The sequence below is a fragment of the Punica granatum genome, chromosome 2, assembly GCF_007655135.1.
Source record: "Punica granatum isolate Tunisia-2019 chromosome 2, ASM765513v2, whole genome shotgun sequence".
NCBI classification, from domain to species: Eukaryota; Viridiplantae; Streptophyta; class Magnoliopsida; order Myrtales; family Lythraceae; genus Punica; species Punica granatum.
This window is the reverse complement of record NC_045128.1, coordinates 28,097,139-28,117,072: the sequence shown is the minus strand read 5'-3', so window position 1 is coordinate 28,117,072 and position 19,934 is coordinate 28,097,139. Positions and strand designations below refer to the sequence as shown.

The 19,934-nt window shown below is 35.2% G+C and overlaps 1 protein-coding gene across 1 annotated transcript; it reads right to left on the bottom strand.

Annotated features, from left to right (window-relative positions):
* Positions 1 to 6,318: 6,318 nt before the first annotated feature.
* On the bottom strand, positions 6,319 to 9,351 carry LOC116197817 (cytochrome P450 86B1-like). Its single transcript, XM_031528068.1, has 2 exons — positions 7,926 to 9,351; positions 6,319 to 7,028 (listed from the first exon to the last, which is right to left on the bottom strand). The coding sequence occupies exons 1-2, from the start codon at positions 9,201 to 9,203 to the stop codon at positions 6,624 to 6,626; spliced, it is 1,683 nt and encodes a 560-aa protein (XP_031383928.1). The 5' UTR covers positions 9,204 to 9,351; the 3' UTR covers positions 6,319 to 6,623.
* Between the last annotated feature and the right edge of the window lie 10,583 nt (positions 9,352 to 19,934).

Below are 19,934 nucleotides of genomic sequence, written 5' to 3'. Positions count from 1 at the left end.
TTTAGAGAGTGAGAGTATTCCTGAAATGGGATATCTCTTTGAGAGTTAGAGTTCCTCGTTTGTGGTTGGCCATTGTGCCTGTGAGGGACACACTCCTATTGTACTCTACTCCATGATTGTTTCTTAATGAGAAGTCACCGCCGAGCATCCTTTACCCGTGGATGTTTCCTTCAAACATTTTCACGTTGCCATGTATATTTTATGTGCAATTTTTTCTTACTTTTGCATTATCTTCGTCGATTGTTTAGTCAATTCCCAGCAAGTTGAGAAAAAATTTGCTTTCTATGAGCCCTGATGTGTTCTTGGTTCCTCTTCTTTCTCTTGAAATTTTGGATAGAATTTCTATTGCTGTGGTAACTTATAATGAAAGGGGAAATACCAGTCCAAAATAGTCTCGGAAGATTTTATAACCTTCATGCATTTTTAATTTTCTTTCTATAAAGAGACTCACGAATATTATAAAGAAATTTATGCATTTCAATATGGATACATTTTTTTATCACATGGGATGCCAATGAGCCTTTTACAATGAAATATAAATTCAAATAGTTGATAAAAGAATAAGAAGTTTTTTTTAATTACAGGAAAGTCAATGGACCAAGTACAATGAATACAAATCTTAATAACTAATAAATGAGTAAAAAGAATTTTCACCGTGATAATCAAACCTGGAATCTGGAGATGAAGGCATCATGATTCTAGATTATCCGTGGAGTGAGTGAAAACTGAAGTAACTACTCCCTTTATGCTAACTTCTCTCGATGATGGCAACATTTATGATTAAATAGTAATGTAGATTTGTATATTCTTCTATATACTCCAATTATTAGAAAAATTACCTATGATTTAATTCTTCCATTTATCTTACATATTATATTACATATAAAGGAAAATTATCTAGGCATCTTAAAATATAATACCACCCGTCATCTTCTTTCTGTTATTTAAACTTGCTTTTAATTTAAAAGTTATAATCTTTGCTTACCTATCCATATATAAATATTAAATTCTGGAAAGTGGACATAATTTTTTCATCAACAGGCATATATATATATATATATATATATATATATTATGTGATTGAATAGGTCTATATTTAATCCTTAGCAGATCTACAATTTATTAGATTCATAATTCTCTCAGCAGGATCTTAATCCTATGAAAAATACGAAGAAAAGATGAATATTTTGAAGATCTAAAAAAAAACTTGAGATTCATAGTAGATTGAAAAGATGAATATTTTAAAGATCTAAAAAAAATCTTAAAAGATGAATATTTTTACTAATCTTCCTACCACATTCAGTTATCTGAAATAAGAAATTCATAGTATATTTTTGTAAGCATTTAGATTATATTTTACCAACAAATACTACTATAACTCACGTACTAATATTTTGACATAAAGATGGGATGATAGAACTTCAATACAAAATTAGCTGGATTGAGAAATACAAGTTCTAATGCATATCATATGCCTTTTGGTTCCGAAATCAAAAGATTTCAAATTCTATTCGTCTTTTGATATATCAATAAATCTCTATTAGAGGGAGTCTCGTTACAATCAATAAAGATCAAGAGATCTTATAAGTGTAAAACTCAAGAGAGGACTAAAGAAGAATAAAGAAAAGAAATGCGAAGGAAGGAAGGATTATAACCAAGCAATAAAATCTTATGTTCTACTAGCACCTGACTTAGCTAATCAATCTGCAAATTAAATGAATTGCGTTTACTGGAAGACTGCTGGTACAAAATCAAACTGAAGTGAAGAGACGAAAGATTAATGTCGACAAAGATATTTCGGTACTTCGAAGAAATGCCGGAGTTCTTGCTAATCCACCCAATGATATTTGTGTGAATCAGATTCAATAACAAGACAAGAACCAGAGATAGATGGCTTAGAGGCTAACAATTGAAGAGCCTTCGGCTTCTTGATTGCGAGTAATTCAGGAAGATTAAATTCGATACCGGCTGGGGCAGCAAACAAATTACAAATAACAGAACCAGCCGAGTCGCAAAGGACGCCGCCTATTCCAGAGTGCCCAAGCTTATCCACGAGGACCCATCAGTACACTTGAGCGAACCTACCCCGACATGCAGCCCACAAGATCAAAGGCCTAGCTTTTCTCTGGTACGTTGTCATTTTCGGACACCAACAAAGGAGCGAGATAGATCTGAGACTGAATATATATGAATAATCATCACAAAGTGGCTTTAACCCAGATGGAGAATCTGAGGCAGATGATTTCAATAACATCCTCAAGATTCCATGATTTGTTCTTGAATACAACAACATTTCGAGCTGGCCATATAGACCGAACTGTGGCGAAGAATAAGATCTTCCAGAATAACTAATGAAATTTCCCAACCACTAGAAAATACCGCTGGAGGAAGACATTTGAGAGATTTCCAGGCATACACAATTACAGGCCCCACCAAGATAGTAAAGAGTTACAGGTACTCCAAGTAAATTGATTAAGTTGCTGAAACGGAATAGGTGACTCACATCTTCACAGTGCAATCCACTGAAAACATAGCAGGTTTGATCAGGGCTGAGTAATCCATTTTTTTCTGTAGGTTTACGCCTTTGTGTTGATCTTATCTTAAAAAGCCAGCCAGGCAAAGAACTCCACTTTCAGGGGACGTAGTCCTTGCCGAGCAATCGAGTAAGACAAATCCGGAGAATTAAACAGCAGAGTTCGTGTCCAAGAGTTTCAGGAGAGAGCTCACAGAAAAAGCACCATCAACGTTACAGGTTCCAAATAGGCTTATCCTGCAGATCAATGTGAATTTTGCAGCAAGGAGGACTTGCTAAGAGGTTGATCAGTAGCTCGCTTCTTCCCAGCTAAATAATTGTCTTCTTAAAAAAAAAAGCAGCACCAATGCCACTTAGAATCATCCCAAAAGCCCATATAACAGATTAACAAGAGCATCTTGGTTTAAAGAGATAGAATATAGTAATCTTGGGAATTTGGAACTTTCGCGGCTCATCACCATTCCATGCATCATGTCAAAATTTGGTCTTGGAGCCATCACCAACTGAGATAATAAGATATATTGGAGAAAATGAAGCTTTTGAGGAGGTGGTCAAGGGAAGCATGACTTGAGAGTGGAACACCAATCAAGGACTATAACACCGATTTGCGCACAGGAAACCAAGAAGGTGGGGACAGATTGTACAGATCACATATTATATATACGTTTTCAAAGAGATCCGTCTTCAGTCCCAAAGCTCCATGCCCATTTAGAGAGCAAGGCGTTATATGTTTTTACTCTCAATTGACCTAAGCCATGCACCCCCTAACTCTTTTGGAAGTTAAATTTTGTCCCATTTGACCAAACTCATTTTTCTCGAGTCTTAACAGCCATCCCAGAGAAATTATATTGTTTGAAAATCTTTTCGAGGTTAGTGGCAATAGATTTGGGAACAGAACGGATCTAGAAGTTTTGTCCAAGGGGCGAAGTCCAAAAAAAAATTTGTATTATAAAGTCAGGGGACTAAAGATGATAATTTCATTGAAAAATTAATAAATTCGAAAATTTCCAATAGAAATTTCATAATTAAAATTTCGCTCTCTATAATATTTTCATTCTATGTCAGAGAAATAAATATCGATAGTAAGAAGACTTATTTTCTTTTACAATCTAACAGTTCAGTGTATATAATATATATATATAATTTGTGAAATAGAAGAAAGTACCATTTGTTTTAAGTTTGCACAATCTTGAATTTGTTGGTCATTATAGAGTAGATAAAAAAAATTATATTCTTAATCAGCAATTTATATATTAAAAAGTTAATTTAATTTGAATACATTTTCAAAATTCTTAATCTGAAAAGTAATTTTACAAAATTCATATGCCAAAGGAATGTAGAAAAGCTTCTAACTTTCAATGACGTGAGATCAATCTCATGAAATCTTTCATTCACTATTGGAAGTCATTTATCTGAAAAATCTATAGAACGGATAATCATGGTAATGTTTCCCTTTTTTTTATAGAGATAATCATGTTAATTGAACTTTTGTTTCTAATATAATTGTATCAAAATGCAAAACCATAAAATTATTTTAAACATAAAACTTCTAAATAGGTTAGATACCTGTGAAAAAAATGTATTATTTCCATTGATGAAAACAGATTTTCAGTTATAAACGTGCATTTTATGTATACATATGCTGTGATATTGCATAGGAGAAGTGTATTGTGTTATTTTACGAGATTTGAAGACGAAAATAATAAATCAATAATGTTGAAAATGCAACATTTTTTGGTTAAAAGGAGGACCCATTTTTTTAATAGTGAATCCTATCTTCAAGTTTAAGTACGTAAAAAATATGATTACCAAATGAAAATGCAATCAACTTTTTGGCCGAATTTAATCAACCATTTAGTAAATGGAGGACGCATATTAAGGTTTGGAACATATATATATATATATATATATATATATATATATATAGACATTATTTCACATTAGAGTTAATGTTGTGTCAATATATTTTCTGAGAATTGACTTATGTGTTAATTGGATGAATCCTGCATAAGTACACTCTCAACGATATAAATGTTCTTTAAAAATTTCCAAGCTCTTGATTATTTTACTTCGAAAAATCTATTAAATATATTTATCCAGCAACTCGGTATTCCCTAACGGGGGAAAATATTATAAGTGGACTTTGTTGCTCATATGCCTCCAGCAAACTTGGTATCCCCTATACATAATAAATAAGGTAATATAATTTCGACTAATCTTCCATCTACTATTCATATTTAAAATTCGAGAATTGCTATTTCCTCCAACAAAATCCTCCGAAAGCAAACCTCTGGATGGACACAATAAAGCTTTTATTAATTAGTTTTCTGCTATTTTTAATTTCAAAAATAATAAATTAATTGTAAAAATAATTAAGAAAATAGTCCAAGATTGCTTAAAAAGAGGAGCTATGAGGGCCTCGACAGAGGCCAGCGGCAATGTTTGACAAGGAGAGTGGCCTGTGTAGAAGCCCCCACCCTTGATATCGATATATATCGTTGCACCAGCTCTGAGATTTCAATTTCAATAGCTGGGATTGTTGCTGGCAGCCACCACCCCTTCCCGCGCGTCCAAGGTTATTGGCGACCTCCAAGGCAACCCGTGACCTCGGACCCGGAGGGCACAAAATCAGAAACCTTCCTAATGTGACATTATGTCAGTGTCACGGATGAGCTAACAAACAATTGTTGCAATCTCTCAGTTAAAATATATATAAGCAATCTTCTCAACCATAAATTGCATGGCTTGTGTCCATCGGTACACGTAGTACGTAGGTTGGCGATCTTTCAATGACATATCCGAACTGAAATGGTGCAAATGAGAAGCTTAATCAAGACCTATATGTGACTCCTCCAATAAGTAAAGATGACATTCTTCTCTTTGCTTTTTTTTTAATCCAATATATAATATGCTTTCCATTATACAATAAATATAATTCCGAATATTGTTCAACAACTGTATAAAGGATCCCACGTATAATTAATTTATATTAATTGAATCCGGTGGTGTTGGTTGGGAAAGAAAACAATTAATGAAGAAAAGAAGTCACGATTAAGTGGAGCAAGAGATTATCATATCGATCGTTAGATGGGCTGTCTAGAGACTTTTGAATCATGTCCAAGTGTGCAGTTTTGTTGTTTGTGTAGATCAGTGCTGACCATAACATAAACATCATGAAATCAAAATGTTTCAAATTACGATTCTCACAAGTAGAACTATTTGTGTTCCTTTGTTTAAAATTTTATTTCCTTATATTAGATTCATGGATCTATTCTGTTACCGAAAAAGAAAAAAAATCCTAAAAGAGAGGGGAAAATAATTAATCCTTGGTTGGATTTAAACATCAAACATATAAATTTTTTTTTCCGGTAGGAAACATATAATGATAAAAAAAAATTAGTGGATAAACATATAAATATTTTAGTTTCTATGGAGAAATTTTCAAATAATTCTTCTTTATTACTATGAAACAACGAGAAATCATTAATAGCGTGCATTTCATTAGCACAATCATTGAACACTATGGATGCACTTCGAAGTTTATCTTTGTGCTTGCTCCGGTTTTATTTATATCATATTGCCACAGTTATGATAAGATAGGATTGCCTAAGAATAATATTGCTCGTTAATATCTAAAGTGTTGCCCCTTATTAGAAATTTTAGTTCATTACTCCTTCAACCCCTAATTGTACCGTGCGCCAAAGAGGAAAATAATATAAAAAAAGCAACAGGAATATTAATTCAATACTTTTAAAATTTCATTTATTGGCGGTTCTTTTCTTACATTTAATAGCTTTTTATTCACTTAATTCTCCCGTACTACAACCATATATTATAATCACATGCATACACGAGCAAAATCAATTAACATATCAACTCCACATTATTCAATTTTTGTAACGTCTCCTAACACATGTCTAAAATCCAATCTTTTTTCAATCGTCTATGCATCTAGTTTTACCAATCAAGTGAAACTTTTCATATACGGCAAATACCATATTCACGTAAAACAAATAATAAATAGTGTAGGAAAACACATGTATTATCACCGTCGGTAGATGGTGTAAAATGTCATCGAAGATATAGAATCCTAATAACATTTCTTGAGGTACTTCTGGAGTTCAATCTCATCGCGCCTGAAAAGGTTCACTTTCAGCCCGTGCTTCATGTACATAGTCAGAGCCAGCTTTGGCATCACCAGGTGACCCTCCACCACCTTTACTCGATATCGGTAGAGGATCGAGGCAGCAGCGAATTTCATCTGGTAGTACGCAAAATCTTTCCCCAGGCACAGTCTAGGACCGCCATTGAACGCAGTGAATTTGTAGGCCGACTCGCTCATGAACCGGCCATCTCTGAGCCATCTCTCTGGCTTGTATTCCTTGCAGTCCTTCCCCCATATGGCCTCCATCCGCCCCATCGCATAGATCACATACAGCACCTTGGTGCCTTTCTTCAAGATTGTGCCGTCAGGAAATACATCATCTTCGACCACCTAATTAATCATAATAATTACCATGAAAGTTAATCATAACTAACTATATTATACATATGACAAAGCCTAATCAAGTGATTAAATTAATTTAAGTACTAAAGTTGATAAAAATCACGGACATCACTTTATCATGTGTCACCAATACAATGTTTGCCTGGACTGCGTTTTTAGTGTTTCTGATCAAACCCTGAAACCGGGCAGTTAGGTGAACAAACATCTATTGAATATTATATATGCCGCTCTATTACAAGTTGTATTCATATTATAATTTATATTACATATCACATTATTATATCCATTAAAAGAACTAAAGATCCTTATCCAAGCAAAAAAAAAAGAGAACTTATGCTTTGCTCCCCTTTTGTAGTAAAATGTCAGATTTAAAGCCCAATCCATCTTTCGCCTAGTGACCAAGAAATTTTATGTTCGATATTTAGTGGGACTATTCGTGCCTACTTATTAGATATTTAGAATTTTTATTTTAATCTACTAGGCTCAGGGCCTCCCTTGTAACCGAAAAAAATATTACAACTTAAAAATATGACACGTGACTTTAGTAGAGCTAAATACATTTCCAATATTTTACACAAACTATTCGAATAGTTTCTTACGCTTTCAGAAAAAGAAAAGAATAATTTCTAGCACAATTTTAAGCATTCACTCTACATCCGACATCTACACCTACAATTATGTTAATTATTACTAGCTAAGTTTTCTCAAATTACAGTTCTTATTTGCATGGAAGATGTTTGATCTTGTATTAGCATGAAAATGGAGAAATTGATTAAAGTCCCATAAACCAAATTATATGAAACTAATAATTACAATTAGAAAAATCTTTCAATGTAAAATTGCAGACAATCTAGAATAAACAGAAGCGAAAATTTAGTTAGTTACCTCTTTATGATCAATTGGAACTGAAGGATAAAGCCTCAGGGACTCAGAAATCGCCGCTTGTAAGTAGTCCATCTTCCGGATCTCGTCCGGACGGAAGACAAGATCGTTCCCAGCAAACTTCCCTTCAACGAAATCTCCTCTCGCCTTCACAATCCCACAGATCTCAGCAAGAATCTTCTGCTCCACCTCCGGGTTCTTGTCGAGTAGCCAAAAGAACCAGCTCAGGGCGACCGACGAAGTGTCCCTCCCGGCAAGTATGAAGTTCACGCAGATATCACGCAAGAACTTGTCCGAGAATGGTCGCCCCTGCTCGTCCTTCAGCCCCATGAAAACCGTCAGTATGTCCGATCTCGGGTTTTTGCAGTAGTCGGCTGCCGAGATCTCCTTCTTTCGAGTCCTGATGACCTCATTGGCGAACTTGTCCACACCCTTGATCGACTGCTTCAGGGTCCTCTCTGTTCCCAACTCGAGCCACCTCATGGCTTTCCAGATGCACGTGGGGGTCACGAACCGCATAACCGTGGCCTCGGTGGCGTCCTCGAATGCCCGGGCGAAGGGTATCTCAGGAAGGCCAGGCCTCAGGCAGCCAGGGTCAACCCCGAACGCGATCATGCACACGTTATCGAAGGTCAGCCTCAGGAGCACGTCCTGCAAGTCGACCGCGACAGAATTCTTCAAGGCTTCCTCCAGTACAGGGAGGAGGCGGGCGTGGACAAGCTCTAGGAGGGAGTCTGTGGTCAGCTGGCGGAACCTAGCGGAGTGGAACTCGATGCTCGCCGTCTTCCTCTGCTTCTGCCAAGTTTCATCATCAGCGTTGAATATGCCATCGCCTAGGAGGTCCCGCACCATGTCCCTGAAGTACGGCCCCTTGGGAAAGTTCGGGAACTTGGTCTTCAAGAGGTGCTCCAGGTTCCGGGGGTCCGCCGTGACCACGCAGTAGAGGTTGCTGAACCATGGCCCACGGAACTCAAACGTTCCATTCTGGCGGCACACGACCTCAGATATGTACTCGTACATGTCTGTCCTGAGACCAGCCACCATCGACGGCAGCATGCCAAGCACCGGCCAGACCGGCAGGCCATGCTTCCTCCGCTGCCTCTGTGAGTGTATGGCCATGAACACAAACACGGCAAGGAGGATCTCGAGGACATGGACGTGCTGCAGCAGGTGGAGCCGCCCGAGGACAAGGCTAATACCGATGGCATCCAGAGAGGCCGACGCCATGGACGAGGAGAGGAGGGTGTGGTTGTTGGTCGGGTTAGGGTTCATCGTCGCCATGTCGAATTATGGAGAGAGAGAGAGGAATGAAGATGATGAAATTGCATGGGATGGAAATGATAAGAAGTGAGGAGGTTGGGTTAGTTATAAGGGTGCTTATATGCATGAGCTTTCTTGGCGTGCATGAGTTTATACCCTCTTCCCCCCCAGCGGTTTTGATTTGGTGAGCTGAAAGCTTTGAAAGGTTAATTCCGGTGTCTTGTCTAGCGTTTAGTGTCAAGCTGTCTCTTCACATATTTAATTCTACAATAGAAATTCTTTTAATTTGAATGCTGTCATCGTACAAATAACATTCTCCGTAAATTAACTATAAAGTTATGATTTTGCGACAAACTGAATTCCCAATTACAGACTTTACTTGTAGTGTAGGAATTCGAAAATCAAAAGAAACACCTCTTGATTAGAGCTAAGTCGGCGCCTAAATCAGGATTATAGTCGAGCGATAGGCTAATAATTCCTTATGATCTTATTGGAAGAAAATATGATACGTGAATGGTTATTGTCATAAAAAAAAATTACTACACACGTTTTCCTTCTTTCAGTCAGATCCATCACGATGTGCATTGTATTAGGCAGTGAGATAAGAATGAACTATATTATCTATATATATATATATATATATATATATATAAGTAATAGGATAAAGGCGATCAGCGTAGTAACTCCACGGACATAACCATATGAGCTTCAAATCTTGTCGCAAAATGTCTGATTTGAGCCATAGTTATACCAAGATCCAAGGGCATAAATTCGTCATCACGACCTCGATAAAGTATCAGAGGACCATCTCTCATTCGCAAGTCTATAATCAGAATACTACATTACTATCGTATACCTTAATATCATAATCTTATTGAAAATGTGGTTCCTAGGTTTAGTTATTTTAATTTTTTTTCCCCCTATATTGCAACTTGGAGTTGGACCAAGATGTTGGGTTTTGGTGGCTGAAAGAATTTAAGGTGTGTCTTGGGAATATTTAGTAGTTAGTACATAATACGAGAATGTTGTTGACAGTTTGAGTGTTACATAGGACTTACTTATTCTTAATTCCCACGATAAACTAGGGATTTGACACACTGAATGAGAGAAAAGAGTTTGTAATTGCTTTGGGAGGATGAGGAGTGGGTACGACGGATGACCTAAGTTACAACTATTTCTACGAGGTTTCTTTTGCTTGGAGCTTTTAACTATAAACTAAATCGCATATAATAATCAACCAACATGACTTAATTCAAATGGTTCGAGACTTGCACTTCTCAAATAGGATTTTGAGTTCGAGTCTTGTAAATGGAAAAAATTCGTATCGAGAGAGTTTTATCTCCTATTTGGGTCAACTCGACTCAATCTGAATTAGTGAAGACCCATTAAATTTTCGAAAACCATAATACACACCGAAAGATTACATAAAATAACTTTAATCATGAAATATGTCGTATTTGACAAACAGAACTTTTAATAGAGGGATGACTTTGATCGGCAGTGCAAATACTCACAAATCTTACTGGAAACAACATTTCGTGACGATATCAAATCAACACATATACAAAGAATAAGTTCAATCAAAAAGTTGAGAGCATGTCATTATCTCGTCGGAATATTACGTAATATTATTACCTTGTGGAAAATTGTTGCTGATGTTGGGCACATAGAAAACACAACAATATTATGGGCAGTTTTAGGGTGTCCTCCTGAGATTTGGATCCGTGCAATTGAATACGCGTGGACGCAATCAGAGTCACACGTCCCACATCTCGAAGTTGCGATTGGATTGAAACCTGATTGATCAATGTCTAATTCTTGATATTTAGGGAGTTTATTATTGTTGGGTCCCAATTTTTACTTAATTTGGCAATAATTGCAAGCACGTCGATGATGAAAGACAGAATTTTAGCATGGGGCAGCTTCTCAAGTTCTTCAGACACTATTGGGTCCGTAATTGATGCATATCGATATATACAGATGATGTATGTACATGGATCGGCATTTTTTTTCGACATATGGATCGGCATCTGATCATCGGCATAGAACACAAGATATATACATATAAATATTTAGTTGAAATTAGATATTGCTTTCCGAATGCTCCATAATTATGTCGTAAATGAGATTAGATCATTTCCGATGATCGGCATCTGATCATCGGAAATGAGATCCTTCGACTGTACGAAGTAGACTCTGACGGCAAAAAGCGAAAATTAAGTCGTAGTCGGCACTCTTTATGGGCCTTAATTCTTGACATGGGCCATGCAATGAAGACGCTCGTCTGGCCCATTTACTTAATGCATTCACCTAAGACTAGGCCCAAAATGAACCCCAAGAGTCTCTTTTTTTTTCTTTTTTTTCTTTTTGACAAATAGAGTCTCATGTTTTGTTTTTGAATGTTTCATCACCAAATGACTTCACGAAATAAAGTAGCTAGAAAATTATTGAACATAATTTTCATTAAATAATAATTAATACAATATTTTAAAATACAGTTGAGTTGAGTTGAGTTTTAATTTTAATTGATTTGTAATGATTGTGATGTTGAATTATGAGAAAAAGTGTAAAAAAAGTAATGAATAGTGTAAAGAAAGTAATGATTGTATTGTTGAATTGTGAAAAAAATAATAATGAATAATTAAAAGAATTTATTATTAAAAATTAAATCGAATTGTTAAAAAATTGAAGAAAAATGAAAAAGTAATAATTGTGTTGTTAATTTTTGTTGTGTAGTGAGTAGAGTTAAAGTTAGAGTTAAAATTTTAAAATCATATTGCGAAATCAAACGGACAGATAATTCTACTGTATGAGACTTTGAAATTTTTCATGTGATAGCACATATCGCAATATGTTAACCATATAACACTGCATTTAGAAATTTTTACACATCACATCATTTCGTCTATGTACAGTAAAAAAAATTACACCATATAGTACGAGATCAAAAGTTGACTTGGCATCCTCATCTTGTACACACGAAATTTTGATGAGACCTAAACAAGTAAATAAATTTTTTTAAAAATTACACCATACAACACAATTCTTTACCTATTTTTTATCTGGTAGCACAGTTTACTTCACTTTCATCACAACACACGGTTAACTTTACATAATAAAAGATATTTAACATGGCACTCGACCCTGCATACAACGGACTTGTAATTCTGGTACTTAGGACCCAAGCATAAGGTTTTGAACTTTTTAAATCCATGTCAACTTTTCATCCATTTTTTATGAAGACATTTCTCTTTAATTTCTATCTGACAATTCAACAGGGGACTGGATGGCCCTTACTTCTTGTTCCGATAGACATATGGGATTATGGAGGGGAGTTTTATGGAGAGGTTAAAATAATTTATGTTTGTCAATTAAAAAATAGAGAGTTATGAAAGGTTATGGTGAGATTATTTATTACTCCACAACCCATCAAAAACTCATTTTTTTCGAGAAAGGGGATGTAGTGCAGTGGTTAACACTCTCACTTGGTAACTTAGAGATTCCAAGTTCGATTTCCATCAGTGGGACTACCTATGCCCATTTATTTAGATTTCATTTCCATTTCCTTAAACTAGATCATGAACTTTCTATTGTAACCGATAAAAAAAAAAACTCATTTTTCCATTCCACCAATTTTGGGTGTTATGAAAAGGTAAGATATTAAAAGTCATTTTTAACCCTCATCTTTTTACAAAATTACTATAACGTCCTCTTTAACCTTATTACCTTTGTTTGTTCATATATACACCTATATGTATATATATTATAGCGGTTATATACACCTTTCTTTTTCTATACACCTCTGTTATATATACACCACTGTTATTTATTTTTTTTGTGGAAACCTCTTTTATATATTTATATCGACATCAATTGTTCGTCCATTTCTGTCTCCTTTGGTCCGTATATATATTACTATGTATATATCCCTTTACATGATACACTATACAGACATACATCTATACATATTTCTCTACCTATATGTATACATCATAAATATTATATAATATATTGTTTATGTTTATTCGTTCATTATATAAAATGGGTATAATAGTCAAATAACATGCTTATAGTTTTCCACCCCCATCCTTTCTTACAACGATCCAAACATGAATTATGGAGTATTAAGGAAATCTCCTCATAAACGACCCCACTCCATCCCTCTATAACCCATCCCACCCATAACTCATCCCACCCCCATTATCCAAACAAAGTCCTAATAGGCAGTGAATTCACTGCTTTATCATCGCTTTTACTGCATTTTGCAGTTGCTGGACAAATGCTTGATTTAGTTCAAGAAAGTAATAAGTCGTCAGACTGGCATCTTAGGGTGTGTTTGTTTTATGAATAAAGTTTAACTCAACTCAACTCAACTCCACTTATCTTCAATTTAACATCACAATCATTACTTTTTTTATTTTTTAAATATTTTTAACTATTCAATTCAATTTTTAATATTAAATTCTCTCAACTATTCATTACTTTTTCACAATTCAACAACACAATCATCACTTAATCATTATTTTCTCTCAATTATTTATTACTTTTTCACACTTTTTCTCATAATTCAACAATACAATCATTACAAATCAATTAAAACCAAAACTCAACTCAACTCTCAATCCAAACGCACTCTTAAAATAGAGGAAGATCGGCTCTTCAGGTGCAATACTAGCTCTCTCGTAAGCGCTAAGAGTTTTTTTTTACCAATAAAAAAGAAATTTAGTTTCAGTTCTCCTAGATAATGAGAACCAGACCGGGTAGGCGAACGAAAAAGGAAAGTAGAGGACTCGGATTTGAATAGGCGAGTTAATGCCTTTGCGTGAAAACTCTATCTAGTTTCAAAATGGAGATGGGGAACGTGTCCAGTTAGTAAGGAAAGTGACTCACTCCTATTTTACCAGGAAAGCCAGGTGTGGATTCGATCGACGAAATCCATATATTGAAATAACATGGATTATAATAGAAACTAGGGTATCCCATCCGCGCGATGCCTCGGGTTGGAAAAATAGTTCATCAATTTTTGAGTTTATCATAGTAGTTTGTGTGATAATTAATATGTTGTATAATTAAAATTAACGATAAAACTATTTATCTATAAAATTTACTAATTCTTGATTGATAGGGTCTAGATTTTTCAAAAGATTATAATACTAAATATTTCAAATGATCTAAAAGCTTATTGAATTTCTATTTAAAAGTTCAACATGATAAGTGGTGGTACCCAAACTACATATTAACCCATGGATTTTGTCTTTGATTTTCCAATGTGGGATTAACATTCTCAACAAAATTAACATTTCTTTCCGAAAATTTAAATTTGAATTTTCAATATTTCCATATTTCTACTTAGAATACCATGATAGGCCTTTTAGTGGTCCATTAATTTTAAGGGTTAATTACTTAAGGAAATACAAATTTTTCACATTTTATTAATTTTAGTACGAATTGTTTGGACATAAAAATGCACAAACTATCAATTTGATATCAATTTTGGCATGCCTCAACTTTTTTATTGATTTAAACGAGAATCGACGGTCACACCCCCTATTGGGTTAGCCGAGGTTGCCGACGACCTCCTAGGGGTGGCGATGGGCCCCTGGTGAGACCATTATTGCCCAAATTTGAAAAAAAAAAAGGAGGTAAAATATAGGAAGGAATGAAGGGGTAGGCGGCGGGAGCCTCATCGATGGCCACCATCCTCCAATTAGAGTCATCGAAGATCTCTACCGTCATGGGCGACCCGGATTGAACATCTGATTGCTACCATTGAGGCCCACCGATTGAAAAAATGACGACATGCTAACATTGATATTAAATTAATAGTTTGTGTATTCTTAAATCAAGAAAAAAGTTAGTGTTAAAATTGATAAAATGTCGAAAGTTTGTATTTTTATAGGTAATTAACCCTAATTTTAAGTAAACAAACTTTCTTGTAGTAGGTTTGATATTCATTAAAAGCATATCGTGGCCGAGCCAAGTTAATACAAAAATAAGAATTAGTCTTAAGTCAATATATTAGTCTAATATTGCATTTCTTTCACCGAAAAATGGGGTATTCCTAACGTCACAAATAAAAAGAGTTACTTAAATTTGTGATTGATTGTTATCCTCATGTAAGGCCTTCGGTGCAAGTATTGAGATGAGAAAAAATTCACGATTGCAAGAGATTTATCCCTTATAGAGTCCACCTTACTCGAACCATATTCATCAAACGCACTAAACTTTCAAATATCAATTCGTACACTCTAGGTTCTAAAACACTAAGAAAGGGAAAAGTTTTAAAAAAAATGTAAAAACGAAAAAGAGGGAGCAAGGCAGAACAATAGGTCCAATATTCATTAAAAACATATAGCAGCCGAGGCGAAGTCAATATCCAAATAAGAGTTAATCTCAAGTCAATATGTTAGTCTAATATTATGTTTCACTAGAAAATGAGGATATTTCTAACGTCACAAATAAAAAGAGATTACTTAAGTTGGTGACAAATTGAAATGGACCTCTATGAATGTGGGTTGGTCTTAGATGGGTCGACGATTGTTATCCTCGTATATGACACCGGATTTAAATATTGTAATTGGAAAAAATTGACAATTGGAAGAGCTTTATCTTAGTGAGCTTACCTCGCTCGAGCCTCATTAAGCAAACTCACTGAACTTCCGAGTACAAGTGGTACATATCAGATTCGAAAACAACAAATGGTACATACCGGATTCGAAAACACTAAGAAAATATATATATAAAAAAATTACGATTGTTATTCTTATGCATGGCATCAGGTGCAAGTATTGTGATTGGAAAAAAATTGATAATTAGGAGAACTTTATCTTAGTAAGCCAACTTCGCTCAAATCGAAAGTAATCAAATTAACTGAACTTACGAATACAAAATGGTACACACCGAATTTTGAAAACCACAAGTGGTACACACCAAATTTGAAAACACTTAAAATAAAGGGAAATTTTTAAATATATATTTAAAAAAAGTTAAAGAAAAGAAGGAAGCGAGTGGGGAAAATTCCACACTCGCTCCCATGGTCCAACGGACCTGTTTTAATTGTTTTATATGAATATGAATCGTTCAATACACATATCTTGACAGTTTACATTTTCGACGGAGAAATCGGCAGGCTCAATGAGCTCCCCAATAGTGCACCAGTAGGGGACAATATGTTTCCATTTTATTTTTATATTTTATTTCATTGTTTGGGCCCATCAAAATTATGCATGTACAGAGTCGAGATGCCATGTCAATTTTTCATCTATTTTTTACGGAAAATAAACTGTACATTGAGACGTGTGAAATTTTTAAAATATCATGTTATATGTTGAAAATATTACTATATGTGCTATATATTGTGAAAATTCTCAAAATCTCATATTAGACGGTGTTAATTTCCTTGAAAACAAACTATATAAGGAGTACTAATTCTACAAATTTACGGTGACATAAAAAGTTGGAGAAAAAAATATGATAATAGAGATTTTATTAATATTTTTATATTAGAATTTGCAATATCAATTTCGTTCTTTGAACTTCATGTGCACGTGCAGAATTGCTTTGTGTGACTTTGCGCAAATTCAACTGTTGATTGAGTTTATATATTTGTTATTTTTAGTTAATTTATCGATTTTGATATTTGTGAGGTTGCTTATTATCTCTTTGGCGATGGAGATCATGGGTGGTCGGCCCTATCCGCCGGCAAATAAAGCAATTGCTTTAGGCCTCGATTTTAAGCAATATATCCATCATAGATTTAGGCTCCTAAAATTAATTTGCCTTGTAATGTTCAATTAAACTAATTTTGTTCTTCCAGACATTTTTTTATCGGACTTGTCAAATTTTCTCTTCATTTCTCCACTTGACTATCATATTTTGATCATTTTTCTAATAATTTTTACTAATTGTTGCAAGAAAGAAAAAAATTGATCAAAAATATTCAAATAAAATATTAGAGAAATTTATCATAAAAATTTTAATTATTAATTTAGATGTCAATTAAATAAAATTTTCTTAATTTTATTAACTTTTTATACTAAAAAGAATTAAATTTTTAAAGGTCTTACATTAATTTTTCGCTTTAGACTACCATTTCTCTTGGGTCGCCCTCGAGGATAACTATTTTATTACTTTTACAATAAGGTTGGACTTAGGAAATCTTCTCGGCCATTACAACTTCGAAAATTCCCGTGACACCGATGGAGCCTCAAAAGTAAATCCTGGCAAAGCTGAGCTGAAGTTGGAGGATTACTGAGGGATGCGCAAGGTGGATATGGGTGTGTGGCTATGCTCAGAAATTAAGTGGGAATCACTGGTCATTTTCGACTAGAGGACGTTAAAACGGGTCTTGGGCTGGTGTGGGAATTAGGCTTAAGGAAGATCATTCTTGAAGTGGACTCGGAAGTGGTAGTGCGATTACGTACTAAGTTCATATATATCATAAACAAGACTGCAGCAACATGGCATTGCTCAAGGATATCAGGTTCTTGCTCCATCGGGAATGCATGGCTGTGGTGGAACATACTAGTGAGGAAACTATTGCTCTGTTTGGTTAATTGGCAAACTATATTTCCGCTTACTCTTCCGGTAGGAATTCATAGATTGAGTCTATACCCACCCGGGCTTCATTTCATTTTATTTTGTTATATTATAGTGCCATCATATCTCGCCTTTACATCATTTAATTTTACCTATCAATAAACTCCGGCATAGGCCTCCTAATTCGCTCAAAAAAAATCATATAAGATAACAGTATCGTGTAAGTATATACAAATAAATAAAAAAATATACAATGACATTAAATATGGGAATTATACCATGTTCACTTTTATCGTACTTCTTCATTCGTCCATTCCTATATCCACTTGATAAAATATCATAAGGAAGAGGACAACCAAACAAAACATTGATGACAGCAACCATGGCTACTACGCAAGGTTGTGTCCATCCGGCAGGTTCACTTGAGAATGAATGTGATTACACAACAAATACTGCCATCTATTTCCTGTATATGCATGGAAACTCAGTATTAGGTACATGGAACTCTGTATCAAGATGTATCATAACAACAACTTATTCTTTTTTTTGGGTCAAGTCTCATCACCTAATAGTCCTCGGGATAGTCGTCCTCGGGATAGTCGTCCTTGGCATGGCCATCATCATGCTGATGATCTCCATCCCTGTTGTGACGTTGGTCTGACTGTCGATGCTGTGATAGTTGCTGCTGGGAGTGCCGCTCTGGAGCTGGGAAATTCGGAGATGGTTAGCCAGTCATCCTATAGCTAGCCATGATCACGAGCATTGATGCCATGGAAGCTTGTGTTGTTGATCGGTCACTCCTGTTGACCGGCAAGCTGCCGTTCGTACATCTCATACCGATGGGTGTGCATCGATCTGTTGATGCTGGGTCAACTGCTCCTCTACGATGGTCATCTGCTGCGTCAAATGCTCATACTGAAGACCACCAAACCGAAGGGAACTTAATTAATTTTATGTAGAACAGGAAATAATGAAAAGGACGCGATAATTCAATTAATAAACTTTTGAGAAGATCCAGTGGGGGGGCCCTCCCAAAAACCCCTATTTTACATATAAAAATATGTTTTGCCCCCTAATTGCATCTCTTGTATGAAGAGATTGAAACGTGATTTCTTATGTGAAATAAGTTCTACATTTTGCTAACTGATTACTACAATTTTACATAATTATGATGTTACACCCACTGATTAAAATTCTTGGCTCCGTCGTTGATCTGTTGTTTTAGAGGACGCAAGTTGGATTTCTAATAAGGCTACCGATGTCCATTTATTAGTTATTTAGGATTTGTCTTTCATTATGTTATGCCTTGGGCATCTTTTGTAATAAAAAAATAAGGGAAATATAATTAACTGCATAAATCAAATCTAATTGAACAAAGAAACTTCCCGACCACAGTGTTCTCCAAATCGGGTGCGGTTGCATTCCTCCCTTTGGATCGGGTCTCACGCCCTTTGATCGGGCCTCACCGATCGGCCCATTCTCTTCATCAACAGGCCTAGCATGCATCTCCCTTCTAAGGGGCTCTGCGTCCAAATCTCGAATCAAAAGGCCCGAGCCGAATCTTAACCAAAGTGCGTAAAACGATGTAAACAGTACTGTTCGGTACTTTGTTATATATATATATATATGTAAAGTTTGATTGAAAAGTAAAATTTCGAGTTCAATGTGGAGTCTCGAAAAACCAACGTGAAAATGAGATTAGAATAATGAGAAATCAAAAAATAAACGACATCAAATATACATGGTAAAATCGTATCGTCAAGGCATAGAAAACATCCATGGACATAGCAGAAATATCCACTAGATCGAAAATAGGAGATTGCAATAAAGATTACACTCGTATTTTTCAGTCCATGTTACAAGACCCAATTCAAGAAGAGTCTAACGATCATCTTATTCTCATAACTCTCTTATTCAATGAAGCCTAGAGACTCCAAGAGAATAATCCAGTAACTTCTCAAGAGGATTACAATATTGTTAAATTGTCTTCCAAGGCTCTTCTCGTATTTATACATTACAAGAACTTCACGAGGATATTTTATGCGGTTTCTCTTTCTACCCCTCTTAACTCTCATAGCGGTGAAGTGTTGGCTCTGTCCTTTTTATTGGGTGGGTCTTACTTCCTTGCTAGTTACTACTTCCGCAGAAGGAAGTCAATCAACATTTCTTCAATCCAGAGTCTGGACTACCAACAATCTATTGCAGGGGGATAGA

What these genes read in the sequence shown, in the direction of transcription:
- LOC116197817 (XM_031528068.1), bottom strand. Translation starts at nt 9,203, where the DNA reads ATGGCGACGATGAACCCTAACCCGACCAACAACCACACCCTCCTCTCC. An exon ending in TTCCAATTGATCATAAAGAG is followed by an intron (nt 7,029 to 7,925) that starts GTAACTAACTAA and finishes ATGATTAATTAG; the next exon opens with GTGGTCGAAGATGATGTATT.